Source organism: Oncorhynchus masou, chromosome 18 (assembly GCF_036934945.1).
Source record: "Oncorhynchus masou masou isolate Uvic2021 chromosome 18, UVic_Omas_1.1, whole genome shotgun sequence".
In the NCBI taxonomy this organism is placed as follows: domain Eukaryota; kingdom Metazoa; phylum Chordata; class Actinopteri; order Salmoniformes; family Salmonidae; genus Oncorhynchus; species Oncorhynchus masou.
Window position 1 is genome coordinate 31,114,122 of NC_088229.1, and position 27,052 is coordinate 31,141,173.

The following is a 27,052-nucleotide window of genomic DNA, read 5'->3' on the forward strand; positions in this document are numbered from 1 at the left end:
TACTGCCGCCTAGCTAGCATCTCAAGTCCAATAGCTAGCTAGAAAAGCTCCAAAAACATGCTCTTCCAACCAACCTCTGCTGTGCTGTTCTACTGTTAGCTATTTATAGTCCGTTAAGTAACGACTGGACGTAAGTAGCAAGACAACTAAACCACCATGTGAAAATTACAGTAAATTAATGAGATCGACAAAAACGTTCGGTTTCATAACCAGATAGTTAACCAGCAACCAACAACCAGTGCAACAACCAGCTAGCTAACACATACTGTAGCTGCTAGCTAGATGGCTTGAGAACGCACTTCACCAAACCTTTGGCTAACAAAATCAGCTAGCTAACGTTATAGCTACTGCCACACAAATGTAACACTGGGAAGCCCTTTTTAGGTGGCTACACGCTCTTTATATCCAATAATGTACCTTTTGCGCCATGTTACTCACCCGTTGACTTTTGATAAAACCGTGGAAATAGCAGGTTCTGCCTGGCTGTCTCGTAGTGCTCTGAATCACTCGATTCCAATGTGCCAACTGAAAACACTACTCTAAATTGACATACATTCAAGGCGGACCTTTTCAATGCGGAAAGGGAGGGGGGGGGGCAGCTCCCATGATTTTTCATTCACCACCCCTAGAGCATGACCAGAACGAGTGTGGTAGGAGCTATATGATGACTTCTCTCAGCTGTCCTGTACAATAAAAGGTTTTTAAATTGAATACCTGTATGACTTAGTTAATTTCACTAGTCTAATTCTGGGTATTGTAAGATCATTTGCATGATATACATGACCAAAAGTATGTGGACACCTGCTCCGTCAAACAGCTCATTCCAAAATCATGGGCATTAATAGGGAGTTGACCCCCCTTTGCTGCGCTAACAGCCTCCACTGTTCTGGGAAGGCTTTCCACTACATGTTGGAACATTGCTGCGGGAACTTGCTTCCATTCAGCCACAAAAGCATTCATGATGTTGGGTGATCAGACCTGGCTCACAGTCGGCATTCCAATTTATTCCAAAAGGTGTTTGATGGGTTTGAGGTCAGAGCCCTATGCAGGCCAGTCAAGTTGTTCCACTCGACAAACCATTTGTCTAAACCTTGCTTCGTATACAGGGGCATTGTAATGCTTAAACAGGAAAAAGCCTTAGCCAAACTGTTGCCAATGTTGGAAGCACAGAATCATCTAGAATGTCATAGTATGCTGTAGCATTAAGATTTCCCTTCACTGAAACTAAGGGACCTAGCCCGAACCATGAAAAACAGCCCCAGACTATTATTCATCCAAACTTTACAGTTGGCACTATGCATTGGGGCAAGTAGCGTTCTCCTGGAATCCGCCAAAGCCAGATTAATCCGTCGGACTGCCAGATGGTGAAGAGTGATTCATCATTACAGAGAACACAGAGTCCAATGGCGGTGAGCTTTACACCACTTCAGCTGATGCTTGGCATTGCACATGGTGATCTTAGGCTTGTGTGCGGCTACAATTGAACCAAAGAGCTCTAGCAGGGCAGAAATTTGACATTCCAACAAGTGGAAAGGTGGCATCCTATGACGATCGATGTCACGTTGAAAGTCACTAAGCTCTTCAGCAAGGCCATTCTACTGCCAATGTTTGTCTATGGAGATTGTATGGCTGTGTGCTCAATTTAATACACTAACGGGTGTGTCTGAAATTGCCAAATCCACTCATTTGAAGGGGTGTCCACAGACTAATACTTTTGTATATAGTGTGATTCATTCACCACATTTCAAGAGTAACATACAGATTACAGGTAATTTAGATAAAGCTGGTTTATTTTCTTGCATGGAAATCTGAAATAATTATTTCTTAAACAAACCCTTATAAAAAGATTGCAGTTCTAGTGCAGTACAACTGCAGTATGCTGCGTCCAAAATACCACAGTTGACTGGAGTTACTGCACCTTTACTAGTTGAAAAACAGCACCCTTCTAGTGTTGGGACTCTGTTTAAAGCTGAAAAACAATCTAAATAACAAAACAGAAAAACGCATACATTGATAAGTCTGACACTGTATGCCAACGTACAGCTGAAATAAAATATGAACCATTCAAATAAACAGTAAGGGACAACAAAGAATTCTGAAATGGGTCAAAATAAAGTCAGATGTCCAATACCCATTTCACATGCAAAGATAAAGAAGTCATACATGTATAATTCATATCTATAGGCTACATAGAGGTTATTTTATTTTTATCGAGCAATAGTGCGTAAGTTTGCGCAAGGTGCCAATTTAGGCTACTGTTTGGGGGAGAAAAAGATCTACAAAACATTAGGCATTCAATAGGCATAAATGTTCAAGAAATAAATCAAGAAATGTTTAACAAAAATGTAATTGTTCAAGAGAAAAAGGGTCCTACACATTTTTCTATATTTACAGGTTAGGGTCGGTCGGGTGCGGGTGCGGGTCTCAGATTTTCTCTTTACCACAGTCGGGTGGTAACAGATGGGTTATTAGCAATTGCGGATGAGTCATTAGAAATTGCGGGTGAACAAAAAAGCTGACCCATCAGTCACTAGTGTACAGGCCATGTACTGCGTATTGCAGTACTAAATATACTGTGACAGTTCTATACTCTATGCACCTTGTGCCGTACACATTACATACTGTGTGACAAAGAAAAAAAAATGCAAAATCATGAATTAAATTCTGAATCACAATAAATATAAAGACAAGAGCACAGTGCCCACATGGAAAAACATGAAATAAGTTCTGGATACTTAACCAGTAAGATTGACTTCTCTAACATACAAAAAACCAAACATCACAACTAAATATCTAAAAATCTGAGAAATATTACAATTTACAAAATCTAGTTTGCCAACATTGAGGCGTTTGCAAACAATGTACTTTAAAGAATAACTCGTACTGTACTACATCAATATTTATGAGGAAGGGAACATTTATTAACTTCAAGAACATTCTGGACTAGTTCAAGACAGGACAATATTTATTTGCAAATATGAAAATAGTTTCCCTCCCTTTAAAAAGGAACTTTCGCTCTTTTTCAATACTTATTTTATGATCTTAAAACACATCATTAAGCTATTTAAAAAAATATGCATTTAACTGCAACCCTGATCCAAAATATGCACTTGAAAATATCTACATCAAATCCTATTTGCTTACATTGAACAAACATTGGTGAGGTAACACAAATCTTAATAGAATTACAGTAGAATGAAGCCTATAGTGGCTTACATTTCAACCTTATTTGAACCTTTTAGCAAAGTCATTCATCGACTTTAATCAAAAAAGCAGATTATTTTAGCAAAAACAAAGCAAGTATTAATATTTTTTTTTTTACAAGAACTACATTATTAGGAGTGGTTAACTCACAATCAAAAGCGCTGAACATGGTTATGTTCTTATTTTTCTTGCATTTCAGAAAAGTAGTCCAATCTATCCTGTATCATTGTTGCAAGATACCATACATTTTAGATGGTTGATTTTAGAATGATCAGTAGGAGCAGGTTCAATCCCTGTAACCTACTAAACAACCGTTTGTACCGTAGCATTGCTTGCTTACGCACTGCTGTCTGTGGTGAAGTGCTGAGCTCAGTGGCGCCCCCATGTTTAGGAGGAGCAGAGGGAGATCTGCTGCACCGTGCCCAGGTCTGTGAGCATCTGTCTGATACGGTGTTTGAGCTGAGGCAGCCGGGTCAACGGGTCAGGAGGCTCCAGTTCCCCTGTGTAGTCAAGCCAACTCTCCAACACTGCAGAGAAATCATCAGAAGGAGAAGGAGGTAGAAGAAAAGAAAAAGGGGAGAGACCGAAAGAGCGAGAAATAAGAGTTCTATAAACCTTACATCCATGAGAAATGTATCTGTCGGCGACAGGATTTTTTTACAAATCTGTGTGGCGTAAGTCTCACCGTCAAGCTCTTTCTCAATGAGGTCCATCCTGTGTGTGACTTGGTTCTGCATGGCCTCTATGTGATCCAAAAGGTTGATCTGCCACTGCTGATGCAGCACATTGTCTTTATCTGGGTCTGGCTTTATGTCTGGGCTGGGCTCAGCCTCTTCAGTCTTCACCTCTACTTCACTCTCCCTACCCACATACAGCTTCTTATACAAATCAAGACCCTGGAAAAGTCAAATGGAAACTGGTTTGTCATAAATCCAGCTACTTTAGCTTACAGCTAGCATCTCTTCACCACTTGTTTCACCATAAGTATCTCACTACTGACATACAGTCATTTTAGAGAAAGAGTACAGACCTTGTCTGGTTGTAGGGTAATGGGGTGAATCTTGGCCCGGTCCTGCAGCAGGGAGCTGGGGTACAGTTTGGCTCTGTCTGGGTCCAGTGGGCCACCATAGCGTTGCTCCTGTTCGAGCAGGTTCTCTGTGCTCCTCAGACTGTCCTCCAGCTCAGAGCCTCCCCGTGTCTCCACCACCAGCCTCTGCTCCACTGCTGGGTAGTACGCTCGCGGTTTCTGGTAGCAGTGCTCACTGCTGATGTAGGAAGCGTTCGAGTCCTGGAAGGATGTTGGGCTCATCTGAACCCTTTTGGCCTTCTCAGAGAGGGCGGAGACTGACATTGCCTTTAGCGCGTTGCCCCCCTCTCGGTCGTTGGCTGCAGGTGAAGGGGTCCTGCTGGTCGCCATACTGCAGCTCATACCAAGCTTCTCCTCCTGCTTCCAGGGCTGGCGCCACAGCTTCAGGTCAGAGTGTGTCTGAGTCCTGTAGAGGACGATAGAGCGAGGTGAGGGCTAATTCACAGCCACTAAAGATGGATCATCCAAGAACCAATCACACCCAAAATGGTGAAACATTACATATATGGGAAGTATTTGCAGTAGCTTCCATTGTACTCACTGGAGGATGCTCATCTTAAGCTGCAGGCCGTTGAGCACCTCAAAGACATGGTGCACGTCACCCAGGAGCTGGTGAGTGGCCGTTAACTTCTTCCTGTTCTGGTGGGAGTAGTTATCATCCAGGAAAGACAGGCCATACATGTGACCACTGCTCAGCCAATCCCTGTCGTACCAGTAACGCTGGCTTGGTCTCTGGGCTGAGAGAACAGGCAAGATACACGTTCATGTACACTGTCAAAGACCGGAAACCCATTGGCGATCTAATACTATATTGAGGTGTTTACAGTGTGATTACCTGGTGGGTCTCTGCAAATGTAGCAGCTATAAGTGTCAGGCACATTGTGCTCAAAGAGGCCCATGCAGGTGCCATGCTGCCAGCACAGACATTCATCACACTAGGAAAGGGACAGGACAATGTCACTTCACAGATGATTATGCAATGGAAAAAACACGTGAAAAACAAAAAGCAACAAAAAACAGTGTTGTGTTAAACGTTCTTCTGTGACTAACGTGAGTCTCGGGGAGCTTCACCTGAATCATGAAATCATTCTCCTCCTCCACCTCACAGACACAGCGCACTGTGTCAGAGCCCTTGGTCACCATGGATACATTCTGTTCCGACATGGGAGTGGTCACATCCAGCTCCGCCTCCATGTACTCATCACTCCACTCAGCGCTGACTGTGGACCAATCACTTTCATCTATTCAGAGGATCGAAAGCAAAACCATGTTTAGTTGACATAATTGTCTGATTTTGAGTGGACCGAAAAACAAATATGCCAAGTATTTGTATTTGACAATCAGGCTAACATTTTAAAAGATTTTAAATTAGCTGATTATTATAGGACAACACTAGGTCCCTAAAACATGATGAAACCATTTCAAGCCTGAGTGGAGAGGAAGGAGGATTTGTGAATAATAGCTAACCTGAATAAAGCAAAAAGGACAGAGTGAGGAGTATAAAGAAGATGTAAGGTCTTGGTACCCACCGTCTTCTTGCACCTGATCTGTGATGTGTTCTGGACTTGAGTCGTAAGATAACTTGTGTTTGTGCAAGAGGGAGAATTTGGATACCAGATTGGACTGAGTAGAGTTAAATAAGGAGATGCCTATGTTCTCCTCACCATTCGTATTCTCTGTCAGGGGGGGAAAGCACATGCAGGTTTGAGACTGGGTCAGTACATTCAAAGCTCAAGTGGAATACTGAATCATCTGGAACATTAACTGAGAATTACAAACCAAATATATATTTTGTTAGAATGTGGCCAGCTTTCTAAAGGCAGATAGAGTTAGGCAAATCAGATTCCACTAAAGAAGTACTGTCAACTGATAAAGGCTCCAGACACACTCATTCAGTCAACAACATTTTACCTGACTTGGACCTCCCAGTCTTCTTCCTTTTCTTCTGTTTATTGAGGAGGAAGTCTCTTTCAGTCTTCCCTCTAATCTTTTCCCCTGAAGTAAACAAAATAACTGTGTAAGCAAAGCAGGGATATAAAAAGTAGTTCAACACCCAAGTTGATATTCTCAGTCAAGAACGATGGTAAAAATCGGAGATAAAAATGTCCCTCACCCGTTTCACTGGCGCTCCATTCTCTTTCTTCATGGGGTCTGCTGTTGGTTTGCTGGTTCTCCTTCCGTTTCTCACTCAGTGATCTCCGACGATGACGGTTCATTCCATTAGCAGCCTGCCTGTCACCCAGGGGAGAGTCTGTGGTACAGTGGAGCAATGCAGAGATAAAATGTGATGCATCTATTGTTCATGGATGGATATACAGCACACAAGCAACTGGGTCAGATAATAACGTACAGTTGAAGTCAGAAGATTACATACACCTTAGCCAAATACATTTAAACTCCGTTGTTCACAATTCCTGACATTTAATCCTAGTCAAAATTCCCTGCCTTAGGTCTGTTAGAATCACCACTTTATTTTAAGAATGTGAAATGTCAGAATAACAGAGAATGCTTTATTTCATCTTTTATTTATTTCATCACATTCCCAGTGGGCAGAAGTTTACATAAACTAATTATTATTTGGTAGCATTCACTTTAAATTGTTGAACTTGGGTCAAACGTTTCAGGAAGCCTTCCAATATCTTCCCACAATAAGTTGGGTGAATTTTGGCCCATTCCACCTGACAGAGCTGGTGTAAAGGAGTCAGGTTTGTAGGCCTCCTTGCTCACACACGCTTTTTCAGTTCTGCCCACACATTTTTTATAGGATTGAGGTCAGGGCTTTGTGATGGCCACTCCAATACCTTGACTTTGTTGTCCTTAAGCCATTTTGCCACAACTTTGGAAGTATGCGTCGGGTCATTGTCCATTTGGAAGACCCATTTGCAACTAAGCTTTAACTTCCTGACTGATGTCTTGAGATGTTGCTTCAATATATCCACATCATTTTCCTCCCTCATGATGCCATCTATTTTGTAAAGGCCACCAGTCCCTCCTGCAACAAAGCACCCCCACAACATGATGCTGCCACCCCCGTGCTTCACGGATGTGATGGTGTTCTTCAGCTTGCAAGCCTCCCCCTTTTCCCTCCAAACATAACGATGGTCATTATGGCCAAACAGTTCCATTTGTGTTTCATCAGACCAGTTTCTCCAAAAAAAGTACAATCTTTGTCCTCATGTGCAGTTGCAAACTAGTCTGGCTTTTTTATGGCAGTTTTGGAGCAGTGGCTTCTTCCTTGCTGAGCGGCCTCTCAGGTGATGTCGATATAGGACTCGTTTTACTGTGGATATTGATACTTTTGTACCCGTTTCCTCCAACATCTTCACAAGGTCCTTTGCTGTTGTTCTGGGATTGATTTGCATTTTTCACATCAAAGTACATTCATCTCTAGGAGACAGAATGCATCTCCTTCCTGAGCAGTATGATGGCTGTGTTCCCATGGTGTTTATACTTGCGTACTATTGTTTGTACAGATGAACATGGCGCTTGGAAATTGCTCCCAAGGATGAACCAGACTTGGAGGTCTACAAAATTTTTTCTGAGGTATTGGCTGAATTCTTTCGATTTTTCCATGATGTCAAGCAAAGAGGCACGGAGTTTGAAGGTAGGCCTTGAAATACATCCAGAGGTACACCTCCAATTGACTCAAATTATGTCAATTAGCTTATCAGAAGCTTCTAAAGCCATGACATCATTTTCTGGGATTGTCCAAGCTGTTTAAAGGCACAGTCAATTTAGTGAATGTAAATTTCAGGCCCACTGGAATTGTGATACAGTGAATTATAAGTTAGATAATCTGTCTGCAAACAATTGTTGGAAAAATTACTTAGAACATCCACTTTGCGCATGACACAACAGACTTGCCAAAACTATAGTTTGTTAACCTTTTGCGACTCTAGGGGCAGTATCTTCATTTTTGGAGGAAAAAACGTTCCCGTTTTAAACTATAAAGATATTCTATGTGAGTATAACAGAACTGATGTTGCAGGCGAAAGCCTGAGAAAAATCCAATCCGGAAGTGCCCCATATTTTGAAAGCGCTGCATGCCAATGAGTCCCTATTGAGCTGTGAATGTGCTATGAACCAGCTTACGCTTTCTACGTATTCCCCAAGGTGTCTACAGCATTGTGACGTAGTTTTAAAGAACACCCGCAGGGGGCTACATTGCGCAAGTGGTCACATGATGCTCTCGGAGAAAATCTTGCGTAAAGTACAAAGGTAGCCATTATTCCAATCTCTTCTACTGAGAAACCAATTGTCCCAGTTGATATGAGCTATTTCGCCTACAAAAATAATCTTTTGGGAAAAAAAAATGAACTTTGGCTATCTACCTGGGGGTCTCGTGAGTGAAAACATCCGAAGTTCATCAAAGGTAAACAATATAATTTGATTGCTTTTCTGATTCGTGACAAGGTTGCCTGCAGCTAGCAGGGCATAATGCTATGCTAGGCTATCGATAAACATACACAAATGCTTGTCTAGCTTTGGCTGTAAAGCATATTTTGAAAATCTGAGATGACAGGGTGATTAAAAAAAGGCTAAGCTGTGTTCCAATATATTTCACTTGTGATTTTTCATGAATAGGAATATTTTATAGGAAGATTTATGTCCGTTGCGTTATGTTAATTAGTGTCAGGCGATGATTACGCTCCCGGACCCGGGTTTGAGAGTCACAAGATTAACAAGAAATTTGTGGAGTGGTTGAAAAACCGAGTTTTAAGGACCCCAACCTAAGTGTATGTAAATTTCCGACTTCAACTGTAGTATGATTGAGCTCAGGTTTGTTGATCCATGGGGCCGAGTGTTACTACTCACGTATAGAACCTGACATGGTGCGTCTCCTCCTGGGTGTCTCCTGAGAGCCAACCTGCTTCTCTGAGGCCCGGGTTTGCATGCTGCCCTCAGAGGTGTGCTCGCTGTCTGCATGGTAGTACTTGACGTGGTAGTGCAGGAGAGAGGCCTTCCGGAAGGACTTCAGACAGCCAGGGGCCTTGCACTTGAAGGGGTTGTGGTCCAGTTCAATGGAGAGGATTGGGGGCGGCTGGTTTTTGATGACTCGATACACTAAGGTAGAGATACAAGGAACAACATGTCATTTAATGGAAGTTTGTGTGTTTGTGTGTGTGAATGAGGCTGTACTCACATGGCTCTCTGCTGTACTTGTGGGTGGTAGGCAGATGGACTTGGCGTTTCAGTATTGATTCTGTAATGAAACACACAATAGATCAAATGTAGCTTTTTTTGGCACAGAGTTGACAGATCCCGAAATAAGTTTAATCTCATATCTCAATGTAAGAGCTGGGCCTGTATTCATAAAGCTACTCAGTCCGAGTGCTGATCTAGGATCAGGTCCCCTCTGTCCAAGTTCTGTTACTCATTATTATCTAAAAAGCTAAATGTATCCTATAGCAGCACTCCTACCCGTATTCAAATAGGCAGAAGTTGTTAGGACAGCTCAAGAAGTCTCCTAAACACCTGCTGATTGTCTTATTTATGAGCATATTCATCTCCATCTTATTTACCTACATCTTATTTACCTATATCTGATGGAGCTTCAATACCAGCGTCTGTGGGTATCTGGGTGTTTGTCTGGTCTGGAGTTAATGCTGGGGACGCTGGGACGGAATCTGATCCTGCTTGCTGAGACTGGCTGTTTCTGTCTGGAGAGGGAAGGGCAGGAGTTATAAACAAAGGACACAGGGTTTGAATGTCAGTAACACACAACAAGTCATAGATTAGATGCAGACCCTTACTTGTGTCTGGCCTTCTTCTCTTTGGTGGTGGCATCTGTACAAGAGACACCCTCCTCTTCCTCAATTCACGTTGACTTTCTGTAAACAACAAGTACCGAAAGGTCAGTGAGACGGACTTCATTCACTTAACCATCAAGCAACTAGATACTGAACCAGTCCTAATACGCTCTAACGATTCAATGTAACTTTCTGGTTCTTCACAAAAGCGAAGCCATAAGCCAAGCTATCATCTTTCCTTCCCCGTTAGGACTTGAGCACAACCATGGGACACTTTCAATTTCAATCTAATGATTCTGAAATGTTTAAGAGTTTTCCATTGTTTCACTGTCAAAGCCTTACATACCTTCAGAGGGTCGGTACCGGTTCCCCCTGGGCAGCTGGGGACTCTGTCCCGATGCACACTCTTCTTTCTTCTCCCCCTGTTGTTTGGTACTGCGCATCACTCGCTCCCCTTCTACATTCACATCTTCCGATTTAGTTTGGACAACTTGCCCATTTTCTTTGGTTTGTGGCTCTTCTCTCTCCCCTCCTCCAGCCCCCTTTTCTCCGTTTAGGCTCCCTTTCTGTCCACAGGTCTCAAAGTTGCCATTCAGCGTTTTTTCCTCTCCGTCTTCTCTTCTCTCCTTTTCCTCTCCGTTGCTCTCTCCATCCAGGTCTGAAGAGCCACTTTTGGATTCATCACTCAGGGCTTTCCCGTTCTCCTCTTTCCTACTGCTCTGCTCACGTTGAGTTCTGTCCCTCTCCCTGGCCTTCCCATTCTATTCACATTGAGACATAAAACTGTAAGGTAACCCCATCAACCATCCTCTCACACCATGAACTAACAATCACATGGAGCTCTCACCTCTTTCTTATATGGCTTTACTTTGTTTGGCTTAAGAGTCTTGACAACTCCATCGAAAAACTTCACAGTGTAGGAAGCTGAAGATAGAACAAACGTGGTCAGAATATTTACCCAATGTAACTAGAGTGCAATGCATTTCGGATTAAACATTTGATTCTGTCCAGTGGAAGTGTAGGACCCACCATCTCTTTTGACTTCCAGAACCTTAGCAGGATAGTAGTGGCAGTCTACCCAACAGGCCAAGACTTTCTCATTCACCCGAAACACCTGGAAGGGAAAGAAAAGTTAAACACTAATCTGATATTCAAAGTCATGAAGTTCAACCAGACTCTGTGGTCGTTGTCTAATCAGTTTAATCTTAGGCTTTCTGCGTTAACGTCGGATATCGTCTAGGGCAGGTATTCCCAAAATGGGGTACGCGCAATGCCGTCGGGGGTACACCAAATATAAAAGTAATTCTTTTTTTTGTTTTAAATCTACATGTAATTGTGTAAAAGAACTAAAAATAAAATCCCATAACTGTTACTCTCTCGTGGGAAACCTTCACTCTTGCGCAGACAATTAGAAACTAAACATGACAATTTGAAAAATAAGCCACGGGAGTTTGAGATTTTAAGACGACTCTCGAGTAGTAAGACTTATACAAAATCAACATATATCATTAATAAGAAGGGGCTGGAAGCATCTTAATGTGAGCTACCGAGTGGCTAGGACAGGCAAGCCCCATACCATTATTATGGAGGACTTCATTCTTCCTGCTGCCAGGAAGAGGCCCACAAACTATACATTTATCAAACACTGTTTCACAACGCATCAGTGACATGGCAGCAGATGTTTTGAAACAATTACTACTTCACATAAACGCCAGTAAATGATATGTTACAGCTGGATGAGACAGACGTGGCGGGCCTGACACAGCTCCTGGTATATGTACGTTAAGTTTATGGGGGGGGGGGGTCAATTAAGGAAGACATCCTCTTCTGCAAACCAGGACAACATGGATATTTTTAAATTACTGGACAGCTTTGTGACATTAAATGGACTTGTGGTCAAGATGTGTTGGTATCTGTACTGATTGTACAAAAGCCATGACAGGGAGACATAGTGGAGTTGAAATGCGCGTGCAAGCAGTTGCTCCCGACATCACTTGGGTACACTGCAGCATCCAACGAGAGGCTCTTGCTGCCAAGGGAATGCTTGACTGCTTGAAACACGTTTTGGACACTACATTGGTTAACTTTTTAAAAGCAAGGCCCCTGAACTGCATTTTCTGCATTGATATGGGCAGCGACCATGTAACACTTTTACAATATACGCTGGTTATCAAGAGGCAACGTATTTTGAATTGAGAAACGAGCTTAAAGTTCTCTTTACTGACCATAATTTTCACTTGTCTGACAGCTTGCATGATGACGAGTTTCTCAGACAACTGGCTTAAATGGGTGATGTTTTTTCTTCGCCTAAATGATCTGAATCTAGGATTACAGGGACTCTCCGCAACTATATTCAATGTGCGGGACAAAATTAAGGCTATAATTAAGAAGTTGGAGCGGTTTTCTATCTGCATTAACAAGGACAACAGACAGGTCTTTCCATCATTGTATGATTGTGTGTGTGCAAATAAACAAGCTTACAGACAATGTCAAATGTGATAGTGACGCACCGAAGTGAGCTGGGTACTCAATTACGCAGGTACTTTCCCAAAATGGACGACAAACTGGATTTGTTATCCCTTTCATGCCCTGCCTTCAGTCCACTTACCGATTTCTGAACAAGAGAGCCTCATCGAAATTGAAACAAGCAGTTCTGTGAATTTAAAATCAGAAGCCACTGCCAGATTTCTGGATAGGGCTGAGCTCACAGTTTCTTGCCTTGGCAAATCGCGCTGTTAAAACCTGTTTGGGAAAGGGGGCAGCATTTTCACATTTGGATGAAAAGCGTGCCCAGAGTAAACTACATGCTACTGCAAGTACCAGTTCCTAATACACTGCTCAAAAAATAAAGGGAACACTTAAACAACACAATGTAACTCCAAGTCAATCACACTTCTGTGAAATCAAACTGTCCACTTAGGAAGCAACACTGATTGACAATAAATTTCACATGCTGTTGTGCAAATGGAATAGACAACAGGTGGAAATTATAGGCAATTAGCAAGACACCCCCAATAAAGGAGTGGTTCTGCAGGTGGTGACCACAGACCACTTCTCAGTTCCTATGCTTCCTGGCTGATGTTTTTGTCACTTTTGAATGCTGGGGGTGCTTTCACTCTAGTGGTAGCATGAGACGGAGTCTACAACCCACACAAGTGGCTCAGGTAGTGCAGCTCATCCAGGATGGCACATCAATGTGAGCTGTGGCAAGAAGGTTTGCTGTGTCTCAGCGTAGTGTCCAGAGCATGGAGGCGCTACCAGGAGACAGGCCAGTACATCAGGAGACGTGGAGGAGGCCGTAGGAGGGCAACAACCCAGCAGCAGGACCGCTACCTCCGCCTTTGTGCAAGGAGGAGCACTGCCCTGCAAAATGACCTCCAGCAGGCCACAAATGTGCATGTGTCTGCTCAAACGGTCAGAAACAGACTCCATGAGGGTCCGATGTCCACAGGTGGGGGTTGTGCTTACAGCCCAACACCATGCAGGATGTTTTTTAATTTGCCAGAGAACACCAAGATTGGTAAATTCGCCACTGGCGCCCTGTGCTCTTCACAGATGAAAGCAGGTTCACACTGAGCACATTTGACAGACGTGACAGTCTGGAGACGCCGTGGAGAACGTTCTGCTGCCTGCAACATCCTCCAGCATGACCGGTTTGGCGGTGGGTCAGTCATGGTGTGGAGTGACATTTCTTTGGGGGGCCACACAGCCCTCCATGTGCTCGCCAGAGGTAGCCTGACTGCCATTAGGTACCGAGATGATCCACAGACCCCTTGTGAGACCATATGCTGGTGCGGTTGGCCCTGGGTTCCTCCTAATGCAAGACAATGCTAGACATCATGTGGCTGGAGTGTGTCAGCAGTTCCTGCAAGAGGAAGTCATTGATGCTAAGGACTGGCCCGCCTGTTCCCCAGACCTGAATCCAATTGAGCACATCTGGGACATCATGTCTCGCTCCATCCACCAACGCCACGTTGCACCAGACTGTCCAGGAGTTGGCGGATGCTTTAGTCAAGGTCTGGGAGGAGATCTCTCAGGAGACCATCCACCACCTCATCAGGAGCATGCCCAGGCATTGTAGGGAGGTCATACAGGCACGTGGAGGCCACACACACACACACACTACTGAGCCTCATTTTGACTTGTTTTAAGGACATGACATCAAAGTTGGATCAGCCTGTAGTGCGGTTTTCCACTTTAATTTTGAGTGTGACTCTAAATCCAGAACTCCTTGGGTTGATAAATTTGATTTCCATTGAGAATGTGTGATTTTGTTGTCAGCACATTCAACTATGTAAAGAAAAAAGGATTTAATAAGTATTTCATTCATTCAGATCCAGGATGTGTTATTTTAGTGTTCCCTTTATTTTTTTGAGCAGTGTATATGCATATTATTAGTATATTCAGATAGGAAACACTGATGTTTCTAAAACTGTTTGAATGATATCTGTGAGTATAACATTACTTATATGGCAGGTGAAAACCAGAAAGATCCAACCAGGAAGTGGGAAATCTGAGGTTTGTAGTTGAACTCTTTGCCTATCGAATATACAGTGTCTATGGGGTCAAATTGCACTTCCTAAGGCTTCCACTAGATGTCAACAGTCTTGATAGTTTGATACTTCTACTGTAAAGGAGGGGGGAATGAGAGGGGATTGAGTCAGTGGTCTGGCAGAGTGTCACGAGCTGGTCACGCACGGTCACGTGAGAGTTAGCTTGAGTTCCTTTACATTTCTTAAGACAAAGGAATTCTCCAGTTGGAACATTATTGAAGATTTATGATAAAAATATCCTAAAGATTGATTTTATACTTCGTTTGACATGTTTCTACGAACTGTAATAACTTTGACTTTGAACTAATCGCGCACTAATTACTGGGCTAAACGCGTGAACAAAAAGGAGGTATTTAGACATAAATTATGGGCTTTACCAAACATTTATTGTGGAACTGGGATTCCGGGGAGTGCATTCTGATGAAGATCAAAAGGTAAGTGAATATTTATAATGCTATTTGACTTCTGTTGACTCGAACATGGCGGATATCTGTATGGATTGATTTGTTGTCTGAGCGCCATACTCAAATTATTGCATGGTTTGCTTTTTCCGTAAAGTTTCTTTGAAATCTGACAGTGGTTGCATTAAGAAGAAGTATATATCTAATTCTGTGCATAACACTTGTATCTTATATTAAAGTTTATGATGACTATTTCTGTAAATTGATGTGGCTCTGAAAAAAAAAAATCAGAGGATGTTTTGGAAGCAAAACATTACTGAACGTAACGCGCCAATGTAAACTGAGATTTCTGGATATAAATATGCACTTTATCGAACAAAACATACATGTATTGTGTAACATGAAGTCCTACGAGTGTCATCTGATGCAGATCAAAGGTTAGTGATGAATTTTTCCTCTCTTTGGCTGGAAAATGGCTGTGTGTGTTTTTGTGACTAGGCTCTGACCTAACAAACATATGTTGTGCTTTCGCTGTAAAGCCTTTTTGAAATTGAACACAATGGGTAAATTAATAAAGTTTTTCATTTGGTGTATTGCACTTAATGTATGAAAGTTACATATTTCTACAACATATTTTTGAATTTCGCACTCTGCCTTTTCAGCGGAATGTTGTCAATGGGTTCCGCCATAACAAGTTAAGACACTGATACCCTTTGCAACCACATACCTATGTGAGAGTGAGCAAAATTATTGATTATTATTACATTATTATTTGTGCCCTGGTCCTGTAAGAGCTCTTTGTCACTTCCCACAAGCCGGGTTGTGACAAACTCACTCATTCGTATGTTTAATAAATGTATTGTATAGTGTGTGTGGCAGGCTTACAATGATGGCAAAAAAAAAAAAGGTTCTAGAAGGAGTACACAGCTGGAGGATGACTGTTTGAAGGGGTACGGGACTATAAATAAAGATTTGGGAACCACTGGTCTTGGATAACAACATTATGTCAGAGTACTAGTCTCCCTCACCGAGCTGGGCCGTTTGTCCTGCAGACCCTCTCTCCTCAACTGGATCCTGTCCAGGGGCCTCAGGTATGGGCTGGTCCAGTCAAACCACTCGTCATAGCGGTGGCTCCACTGACGGTAGTGGATCAGAACCTTCTCGTCTTCATAGTCTATCTTCTCTATGCTGGCCTGGTACCTGAGCAGTAGAGAGTTAGGATGTTCAATAAGACTGATAATGGTAGACAAGAACAATAGGACATGAACATTAGAAACATGGCCAGACAGTAATCAGATGGAAATGACACTGACCAGTTCTTCAGGTTGTCGCGAGCCTCCAGCTGTGCTCCCACCTCAAAGGTGATCCCTCTTCTGTCGGGAGGAGTCTTGGTCATGACGGGCACATTCAAGGCCTACCTGTAGAACAGCAGAAGAACATCGAAACAAGAGACTAGCATTATGTCAAATCTCCACATGAACTGGCCATAACTGCAGGAAGTGCATTGCCACACATCACATTGTATAATTTCAACAGGAAAACAAAAACAGTCTGGAGTTATGAAGACATCCCATCTTTGAAGCACCATTTGCTGACATCACTCAACTGAAAACGTACTATACGTCTGTTGATCATCCAAGTCACTAGGGCCAATTCAGAAATCAACAGGTGTCTGACTAATGGTTGAAATCAGTTCTGCATGTACTGCCATCCAGCACCCCAATCTAGCAGAGCATCCATCTCCCTAGTCCTTCAGTCTCAGTAAACCTGCTGACTGGTGTCTCGTAATTACATAGCACTACTAATAGTGATGGAACAATTCGCCAATACGCAGCGGTCCACGATTAACATTAGCTGGCTAGCGGCCCTGGAGGCTAGTTCAACATGTTGACTTTATTTGGACTCATTATTTGATGTAATTATTTAGTACCGTATTATAAAAAAATATATATGTTTTCACTGTTTGAACCCATGAATTTGCAGCAATCTTCGGACTACCTAAAGTTTCAACGATATTTAAATGGAGGTATGTTGAAGTTAACGTGATTAGCGATTGATGTTGCTAGCTTTTGGGGTGATTAACGTTAATCACTTAATGTGTCCATTTCCCTAAACCACTTCTGTTTTCCAGTTTGGCTTCACACATTCAAGTGTAATTTCTCTTGACTATATCGTCTTTAATTTTTTTCTACTTTTTAGATGTTTTGTTTGGATACCGTGATTGGAATAGATTTTATTCAGTCCCGGTACTAGGAGAAGTTCCTGAAGTTCCAAAACAAAGATGGATAAGAGTTGAGTAGTCAATTAAACGTTAGCTAGCCGGTTAGCTGCATCTTTAGCACCCAGTTGCACACTGCTGTCTAGGCCCTTCCTCGACTTCCGTAAAGGAAAGCACTCTGTGGGGAAGTCTGTAGACCAGAAGGAGAGCTGATCAACATTGAAAGTAAGTTGCAGGGTGGCAGGATAGATCAGAATTGAGGGTATGCCCTACAAGTACAATTCCCTCTGGACATCTGCAAATGCTTTTCTTCGCTGATTTGTGAAGGCACTGTAGTCCGCATAACAAGGTATGGTTCTCCAGGTATCTTGGATGGGCGCATTCATTCTTGCTTCACAGGGTCCTTGTAGAATATTGTTGCGGTCTTGGTATCTGAAATCATTGAAGACCATGGGTCTTGGGGTTGTCCTTTACATTTTGGTTGTAAACCTGTTCCATTTGAATCGGAATAGTACCAAGTGACGGAATCCATTTGGGAAGGATTTATTGCAGGAAAGCAATTGCATCACCTCCCTCCCGGTTTGTAGCAATCCCAGAGACCCTCATGTTGTGTCTGTGTTGATCCTCAAACAACGCCATTTTGAACCACATCTTCTCAACTTCCAAAGTGCAGAGGTTCACATCCCTTTTTAGATCCCTTGCCTCAGTCTGAATGCAATCCACTTTTTCTATTAACGCTCAAACTGATCCCATGTGGGTGTCCAACTTATCTTGCAAGGTAGCAACTTGTTCCCTTGCTCCTTGAATTGCTGCACCAACCGCACGTTGAACCACCGCCTCCATCCGGTCTTGTTGTTCAGCTAAAGCTAGCGAAATGGCGTTGCTAAAGCTAGCATCAGTAGTAACTTATAGCGTTGAGGTTGCCATTTTGGTAGGCGAACCCATTTGTTTCTTGACCCCAGATATTTCCACCGACTTTTAAACTAGAAAGTATAAATAGTTGAAGTAGATAACCTAAATAAAATATAGAATGAGGAATTGTCAACAGGAGCTTCAGAGTCTGAATATTACGTTTGTAGGACACATGACCTTCCCATCACGTGCTTTCGTGTGCAAAATGAGTTGTGTACAGTGCATTCGGAGAGTATTCAGACACCTTCACTTTTTCACGTTACAGCCTTATTCTGAAATTGATGTTTTTCCCCCCCACTCATTAATCTACACACAATAACCCATAATGACAATGCAAAAACTGGCTTAGAACCTTTTGCAGATTAATAAAAAGAAAGAAATATTACATTTACATAAGTATTCAGACCCTTTACTCAGTACTTTGTTTTAGCACCTTAGGCTGTAATCGCTGCCAGTCTTCTTGGGTATGACACTATAAGCTTGGCACACCTGTATTTGGGGAGTGTCTCCCATTCTTCTCCACAGATCCTCTCAAGTTCTGTCAGGTTGGATGGGAAGCATTGCTGCACAGCTATTTCAGCTCCCTCCAGAGATGTTTGATTGGGTTCAAGTCCGGGCTCTGGCTGGGCCACTCAAGGACATTGAGACTTGCATTGTCTTTGTTGTGTGGTTAGGGTCGTTGTCCTGTTGTAAGTTGAACCGTCGCTCCAGTCTCAGGTCCTGAGCGCTCTGGATTAGGTTTCTATCAAGGATCTCGCTGTACTTTGCACCGTTCATCTTTCCACTCGATCCTGATGCTGCCAACACCATGCTTCACGGTAGGGATGGTGCCAGATTTCCCCCAGATGTGACGCTTGGCATTCAGGCCAAAGAGTTCATTCTCATGGTCAGAGTCCTTCAGGTGCCTTTTGGCAAACTCCAGGCAGGCTGTCATGTGCCTTTTAATGAGTATCTTATGCCTGGCCACTACCAGAAAGGCCTGATTGGTGGAGTGCTGAAGAGACGGTTGTCCTTCTGGAAGGTTTTCCCATCTCCACAGAAGAACTCTGGAGCTCTGCCAGTGACTATCGAGTTCTTGGTCACCTCCCTGACCAAGGCCCTTTCCCCCAATTGCTCAGTTTGGCCGGGTGGCCAGCTCTAGGAAGATTCTTGGTTGTTCCAAACTTCTTCCATTTAAGAATGGGCACCACTGTGTTCTCTTTAGGACCTTCAATGCTGCAGAAATATTTTGGTACCCTTCCCCAGATCTGTGCCATGACACAATCCTGTCTCGGCGCTCTATGGACAATTCCTTCGACCTCATAGCTTGGTTTTTGCTCCGACATGCACTGTCAACTGTGGGACCTTACATAGACAGGAGTGTGCCTTTCCAAAAAATGTTTAATCAATTGAATTTACCACAGGTGGACACCAATCCAGTTGTAGAGACTGCTCAAGGATGACCGAGCTCAATTTTGAGTCTCATAGCAAAAGGGCCTGAATACTTATGTAAATAAGGTATTTGCTAAAATGTATAAAAACCTGTTTTCGCTTTGTCATTATGGGGTTCTGTGTGTAGATTGATGAGAAAAACATTAATTTAATCAATTTTAGATTAAGGCCATAACATAACAAAATGTGGGAAAGAGAAGGGGTCTGAATACTTTCCGAATGCACTGTACGTTTTTGTACATTTGAACAGCAGTAGGACAATATACCTTATATTGTTAAGGCTCTAAAGCAATACTAGTTGCTCCACCCCCATGGATTTAAAATGCCCCTCGGGCATGTCATCCTGGAGCATGGCCTGATGTAACTGCATTGACAGTCATTGATTTACAAGCGATGTTGCATGCTTGCCAAACAACCACAGGCAATATCAGTAACCTAGTCAAACAGTGCCCAGTGTTCGCATGCTGACCAAAGCAAGGTAGGCGGCCTGTTCCTGATCTTGCACATCTATGCTACACCTTCAGCATTCAAATGCTAAAATGGCTTGGGTGACTTTAGGTTGTGACTCTAATAAAGCCTATGTAATTTGCTAGGTTGATATATATGCGCTGTTAAATTGTGTTTCACTGGAATAAAAATACGCTACGGGAGACAATTCTGATTTGGATATAGGCCATCTGCTGAACAGGGATTAAAATAAATGTTATTTTTCTTTAAAGTTATATACAAAAAACTTTATTTATACATAGTGTAAAGTTGATAATTCCATAAAGAACAATCAGTTTTGCGAGGCACGCTACATGGCCGCAGTGAGAAGAGCTCTCCGTAAAAACGTTCAACTCGTCACAAACAGTCGATTTTGAAATTGTGCTACATATTCACTGCCCATGTCATAGCTAATTTGTAAACAATAAATATTGATACATTACCAGCGCAAACACTTAATCTGACCAGTTCATTAGTGGGTGATGGTGATTTCAGAACCAAAGTGGGGAGACAAAAAACAGGCTACTGTTCAATTCAAACAATTCAGTATTTTCCATTTCTACATTTACTGCACTCATTTGAGATTGTTTCCACACCGCCACGTAGGGCTGCACGATATGGGCAAACAATCTCGGCTTTGTTTTTTACCAAATGTTGCCATTTTGATTTGACTTGAGATTTAGAGCAAAACACCTTGGTGAACTGTTGGAATCATGGAAATAGAATGATTATTCTAATGGGCACAGTGTTTGACATGACAACAAATTAAAATGCCAGAGAGGAGTTATTGTGGCAGGGTAGGAACCAAAGTGTTGATAAGTGTTTCCTATAATCTTTGGCTACATTGAATGTTCCCTTAGCTACTTCATGAAGTAGCTAACATACTCATGCTTTGCAATTCCTTTTTGATTTAGAAGATGCGGTTGCACAAACATGCTGATTTAGGTTAACCTGATCACTGGTATTATCTGGTTGTTTAGCTAGTTACCTTTGCTCTGACTCAGTACATTTATTAGCTAGCTAGCCAGCCAGCTAACTAACTAACAATTAGCAGCTAACACAATTTAAGCCCAACTTGGTAAGAAAAGACCAACAATATTTTTGCAGATGTAAGTAACAAACTAATAGTGTAATTATAAAACACTAGTGGATGTATATTAACCTCTTTCAGCTAGGGGGCACTATTTTTATGTTTGGAAAAATAACGTTCCCAATGTAAATGGCCTATTTCGCAGGCCCATATGCTAGAATATGTATATAATTGACAGATTAGGATAGAAAACACTCCAAAGTTTCCAAAACTGTCAAAATATTGTCTGTGAGTATAACAGAACTGATATTGCAGGCGAAACCTGAGGAAAATCAAACCAGGAAGTGGCTTCTATTTTGAAAGCTCCATGTTCCATAGCCTGCCTTCGTTCCATTTAAAGGGATATCAACCAGATTCCTTTTCCTATCGCTTCCTCAAAGTGTCAGTCTTTAGACAGTTTCAGGCTTTTATTTTGAAAAATGAGAAAGATAACATCGTGTCAGGTGTTCGCATGAGTTTTGCTTGCGCAACAGAGCTTGGGCAGCCATCGTCTCTCCCTCTCCTACTGAAAAAGACAGTGCCGTTTGATATTATCGATTATATATTTTAAAAACAACCTGAGGATTGATTATAAACAAACATTTGACATGTTGGGGCGGCAGGGTAGCCTAGTGGTTAGAGCGTTGGACTAGTAACCGGAAGTAACCGTTGCGAGTTCAAACCCCCGAGCTGACAAGGTACAAATCTGTCATTCTGCCCTTGAAAAGGCAGTTAACCCACTGTTCCCAGGCCGTCATTGAAAATAAGAATTTGTTCTTAACTGACTTGCCTGGTTAAATAAAGGTAAAAAAAAAAAAAAGTTTCTGTGGACATTATGGCTACTATTTGGAATTTGTCTGCGTTGTCGTGACCGCTCGAGCCTGTGGATTTCTGAACATAACGCGCCAAACAAACGGAGGTATCTTGGATATAAAATCATCTTTATGGAACAAAATGAACATTTATTGTGTAACTGGGAGTCTCGTGAGTGAAAATATCCGAAGATCAAAGGTAAGCGATTAATTTTATTGCTTTTCTGATTTTTGCGACCAAGCTACTTTGATGCTAGGTGTTCATAATGTTTTGTCTAGTGATCGATAAACTTAAACGCTTGGATTGCTTTCGCTGTAAAGCATATTTTCAAAATCTGACACGACAGGTGGATTAACAAAATGCTAAGCTGTGCTTTGCTATATTGCACTTGTGATTTCATGAATATAAATATTTTTAGTAATATTATTTGAATGTGGCGCTCTGCAATTCAGCGGTGGTTGATGAGAATTATCCCGCTAACGGGATAGGTAGCGTCAAGAAGTTAAGAAGCTAAGGGAAAATAGCATTGTTATCAACATTGTTGCATGTGCTGCATTGACCATACAGACTGAACGCAAGTGTTTCGTGGTCGAGGAACAAATGCACTCATTGAGTGACAGGGGGCGGGGCTAGGTCTGTGTGGAAAGTGAGCAGTGAGAAATGACTCAAAGAAGCAAAGTAAACTATAAAAATGGATGTTACACACACACCGAATCACATTTAACAAACCAAACACTCAAATACTGTTATAGAAGGTGAAGTAAAAACCTAAACCGGTCTGTGCATCAATACCGGTAGATACAGTATACTGCCCAGCCCTAGCGCATCGAATCGTACTGAATCATTTCAAACTAAAACTTATCGTTATTGTATGGCACCGGAGCCTAGATACGCATCTTGAAAGGGAAAGATGCATATTCCTAACTACTACCCCAACAGCAACTTTCTTCTAGAATTTTTAACAGCACAACACATCAGGTAAAAGTGCTGATCACAGCTATTCACAGCGTCATTGCGCAAAATGGTACACAGCATCATCTGGATGTGCGCAACAAAAGTTCAACAATCACCTCTTACTACCATTTCTGTCAAGCCGTCTACGCATATGTTCAATAAATCCAACGTATGCACCACACAGAACACACTGAATCTGCCTCTGCAACGCAATGCAGCAAGGCAAACGCAGCGTTCCATTGGAAATTAATGTACTTCTGGTGTATCAAAACACAATGACGCTGTCAGTGTGATCGAGGTGTTACTGGGGTTATAAGTAGAACTAAAGCATGCATTTGGCTGCCCATGTCAGGCAGCCCAATTCTGATCTTTTTTCACAAAACGGTCTTTGGACCAATCAGATCAGCTCTGAAAACAATCAGATGTGATTGGTCAAAATGGGGCTGCCTGTATAAATGCAGCCTTATTGACTCAATTGAGTCTGGGAATATCTGTCTGGGCTCAGATGATACTGTCAGCAAAGAACTAAAACAGCACTTATCTGTTACTCTTCATTTCAGACTGAATACACCCATTCAACTGCTGCACCAAATCATTTTCATTTCGAAGTCATCAAATCAAATATATTTTCCCAAAGATGCCGACTAGACCTTATTTCAGCAAGAGGAAGATGGTTGTGCAATCAGGCCATAAATTGTGGAGAATGCCAGTTGATCGGCTTCAACCAACAAACAAACAAAAATCCTCCTCTCTGTCAGCAGGGTAATAGTTTAAACAATCCAATATAGTATCTATAATGAAAAGCAAAAGCTACTTGGTTTAATTTTAGCATAAACAATGCTTTCATAATACCCACAGTGGGTCTACTGACTGTTGGATTTCCTTTTTCAGTGCAACTGACACCTTCAGTTGGAGACCAATACGTATAGCTGATTCTGACACTGATTTGTACATGAATGATGCCATTTTAAGCATTGACACGACTGGAATAAAATTAATTTTGAGGAATAGAAAGTAACAACATTCTGCTAGTATTTAATAAAGCAGCAAATCACACCAAAACTGGCCATGATAGGCCTCTGTAGTTTGTTATGACATGCGCAGCGTTGAGTGATAGAACAAGCCTGACAAAAGTAACGCAAATGGCGCACAATGAGTTCCAATGTTGTTTACATTCTCAGAAGCTCTAACAAAACTGATTTGATGAGAATAAAAAAAATGCAATTATACAGCGCATTTAAAATTACGTTAAATAGCATTTTTATAAATCTGAGTGTTATCAAAAACAGCGACAGATCAGATTATATAATTCTGACTCAACAAGCTCGCGGATGAAACGTGCGTGCAACGTCGACAGAACTGCCGCACAACTATTTCCTTTACAAATAACGCTTTCTTCACTAACATTATGATGTTAAACAGTGAAAAACATAGAATTATGTAAAAACAAAAAGCTAGTCCGCGTTTTGCTAATGCAGCTGCCGCCGATGTCGAATAAGCTCATTGGGTAGAAGCTGATGACAGATCCGAAGACAGACATTTCATAGGACGCATCCGCTGTCAATTAGCTATTTACTTTACCCGGGCCTTGTAGACCTGCTTCTGCTGTACTGTCTAGTTGCAGACTAAGCAATTAACCACGGCTCGAGAACACAGAAAACTCCATATCTGAAGAAGAGTGGCAACATGCCGCAAACAAAAATAATCAATGCAATTCGATGCTTCACTTGAGTTTATCAACTTTAACGTAAACAAATGAGTTTGCTGTAACTAGCAAACGTTACATTAGCTAACAATACTCCATCATGAAACAGAACATTCCGCACGCGTGCGGACAAGTTTGATATACACAGAAGAAGCATGTCTGCCACCAAAACACATGTCATTGTAGTTTAACATTTAAATTATACATTGTGTAAGACATGATACATATTGACATTACAAAGAAACTAGACGCTTACCTCGAGCTCCTAGTTGTTTCTTCTCGTGGATGAAGCCTACTTCACTTGCAAGTCCTTCCTTGGAGCAACGTGCTTCTCGGCCAACGCAGTTTGTTTCTCGTCCACACTCCGACAGCGCTGCCTCCGTTACTAAGTGGCGAACCTCTGCGCGTGCGCAACTGCTATTCCGCTCTTCTGCCTCCTAGCTCAAGAACAAGAAGTGGATCTAGAATGTTCGATTTCTTTCTATTATGAAATGTAACTTTTTTTGTAGAGAATTAAGTTGTTTTTTTTAAGGGGGTTCACATTGCTTGCTGTCATTATTTTTGTCTCAGAGAAGAGAGAGAGAAAGAAAATATAGGCTACACAGTGATGATGATTCATACATTTGTTTAGTTTACTTTTCTATTATATTCCATTTTAATTCCCCTTTGTGCTAAAATATACCACTACTACTGTACAGGCTTTGGTAGATGGCATGATGAACCTATCAAGACCTTAAGAAAAATAATGTTTACCTTAATCCTACACTTGAACTATAATGTTTTTTAGGTCCTCTTTAATTGAAATTCAGTAGTCATAATTTGAGTGACTTGTGTTTTACATTGTACATGTACAGGTAACTGCCAAAATAAAGGAAACACTTGACTAAGTGAGGGATCTGGCGGCTCTGGTCACCAACCTTTTCTGAGCCTTTTTCTGAGATCACTGTGAGTCAAAATGCAAACCAAGCTCTACCGCTCAGATTTTTTTTAAACATGACTTAAAAAAAACGTAAGCATATGCAACATGAACAATGAAATACAGTTCCCTAGCAATGAGGTTTGTGCAGTAGGCTTTAGGCCCAATACATTATCACTGCATATTGGCTATGCTTGAATTGCCCTGCCAATGTTGTTCTTCTCAGACCATTTTGAAATGATATGTTAAAACATTTCGTACTACGATCACACTGGTAATAGATCATTTGTGTATTACTTTTTACTGGACTGATGGCCTGCATCTCATGGTCAGTCTGAGGGGAAGGAGGGAGCAGCAGTGAGGCTTCCTCTCCACTCTCCCCGCCTCCACGGGAAAGGGAACACAGTCTTCCAGTTAATGGTGAATCTCAAGTCGCACTGCATTATTTCTGCCTCAAGCACCAATTCATGTTTCTCCTATGACAGGATAAAGTTAAATATTGCTTGATATTAAAAAAGACACAAGCCACTAATAATAACAACGCAAGCTTATTGTAATACTTTGCTATACTCATTCATTGCAGCTTGAGTGCTGGTGATGGCGTGAGTGGAAGTAGGGAGAATGTGCATTTTATGGCGTAAATGTGTTGACAGTACTGAATAACAACTTAAACTTACTCATAAAAACAGCAGCTCATTATTGTATTTGTTGAGTCTCTATCTCCTCATGGTTTTAAAAGTTTTGAAATCTCAAAGTATTGACTTTTCCATGCTTTCAAAACTTATTTTTACAGTGTATGGCTCAAGGAAACTGCGGACAACAGTGATCTGAGCTATCCAGCGGTAGGCCTTTAGGTGCACTTGATTTGCTCACTGGGCCTGCTGGGTAGGCAGAGTTCTACCTTCAGACACATGAAATGGTTAAAAATGGGAACACTTTGCCTTCCCGGCATTCGGGCTGCTGAATCAAGTGCACCTACCACCAACAGTGTGAAGCTACACTGAACAAAAATATAAAGGCAACATGTAAAGTGTTGGTCCCATGTTTCCTGAGCTGAAATAAAAGACCCCAGAAATGTTCCACTGGCACAAAGCTTATTTCTCTCAAATTTTGTGCACAAATTTGTTTACATCTCTGTTAGTGAGCATTTCTCCTTTCCCAAAATAATCCATCCACCTGACAGTTGTGGCAAATTAAGAAGCTGATTAAACAACATGATCATTACACAGGTGCAGCTTGTGCTGGGGACAATAAAAGGCCACTAAAATGTGCAGTTTTGTCACACAACAATGCCACAGATGTCTCAAGTTGAGGGTGGCGTGCAATTGGCATGCTGACTGCAGGAATGTCCACCAGAGCTCTTGCAAGAAAATGTAAATGTTTATTTCTCTACCATAAGCCACCTCCAACGTAGTTTTAGAGAATTTGGCAGTGCGTCCAACCGGCCTCACGACCACAGACCGTGTGTATGGCGCCTTGTGGGCGAGCAGTTTGCGTAGGTCAATGTTGTGAGCAGAGTGCCCCGTGTTGGTGGGGTTATGGTATGGGCAGGC

At 42.0% G+C, this 27,052-nt stretch overlaps 2 protein-coding genes across 7 annotated transcripts in view; both read right to left on the reverse strand.

Moving 5' to 3' along the window:
* Positions 1 to 554, reverse strand: part of LOC135504394 (protein NDRG3-like) — a 60,044-nt gene extending 59,490 nt beyond the window's left edge. For 3 of the 4 annotated variants that reach the window (XM_064922953.1, XM_064922955.1, XM_064922952.1), the window contains exon 1: positions 439 to 554. The gene's annotated coding sequence lies outside the window, so the exon portion shown is untranslated. The remainder of the gene's footprint in view (positions 1 to 438) is intronic. The other variant, XM_064922957.1, reaches the window with a different exon arrangement.
* A 1,218-nt stretch (positions 555 to 1,772) lies between these two features.
* LOC135504395 (PHD finger protein 20-like) lies at positions 1,773 to 24,986 on the reverse strand. 3 transcript variants are annotated; one of them, XM_064922960.1, is made up of 19 exons: positions 24,840 to 24,986; positions 16,309 to 16,413; positions 16,024 to 16,195; positions 11,071 to 11,155; positions 10,889 to 10,965; positions 10,388 to 10,802; positions 10,045 to 10,122; positions 9,829 to 9,951; positions 9,435 to 9,494; positions 9,107 to 9,355; positions 6,405 to 6,542; positions 6,203 to 6,286; positions 5,821 to 5,967; positions 5,363 to 5,532; positions 5,127 to 5,226; positions 4,833 to 5,028; positions 4,235 to 4,697; positions 3,890 to 4,100; positions 1,773 to 3,731 (listed from the first exon to the last, which is right to left on the reverse strand). In XM_064922960.1, the coding sequence occupies exons 2-19, from the start codon at positions 16,389 to 16,391 to the stop codon at positions 3,592 to 3,594; spliced, it is 2,991 nt and encodes a 996-aa protein (XP_064779032.1). In that variant the 5' UTR covers positions 16,392 to 16,413; positions 24,840 to 24,986; the 3' UTR covers positions 1,773 to 3,591. The 3 variants fall into 3 exon arrangements, with proteins under 3 accessions (XP_064779032.1, XP_064779031.1, XP_064779033.1); XM_064922959.1 differs by having other exon boundaries at positions 10,039 to 10,122; XM_064922961.1 differs by lacking the exon at positions 5,821 to 5,967 and having other exon boundaries at positions 10,039 to 10,122.
* Positions 24,987 to 27,052: the final 2,066 nt, after the last annotated feature.

Excerpts from the sequence above, each read along its gene's own strand:
- LOC135504395 (XM_064922959.1), bottom strand. The coding sequence starts at position 16,391 with ATGACCAAGACTCCTCCCGACAGAAGAGGGATCACCTTTGAGGTGGGA. Across the intron at positions 11,156-16,023 it reads AGGACAAACGGCCCAGCTCG|GTGTTTCGGGTGAATGAGAA; the intron begins GTGAGGGAGACT and ends TTTCCCTTCCAG. Across the intron at positions 9,495-9,828 it reads TGAAGCTCCATCAGATATAG|AATCAATACTGAAACGCCAA; the intron begins GTAAATAAGATG and ends GTTTCATTACAG.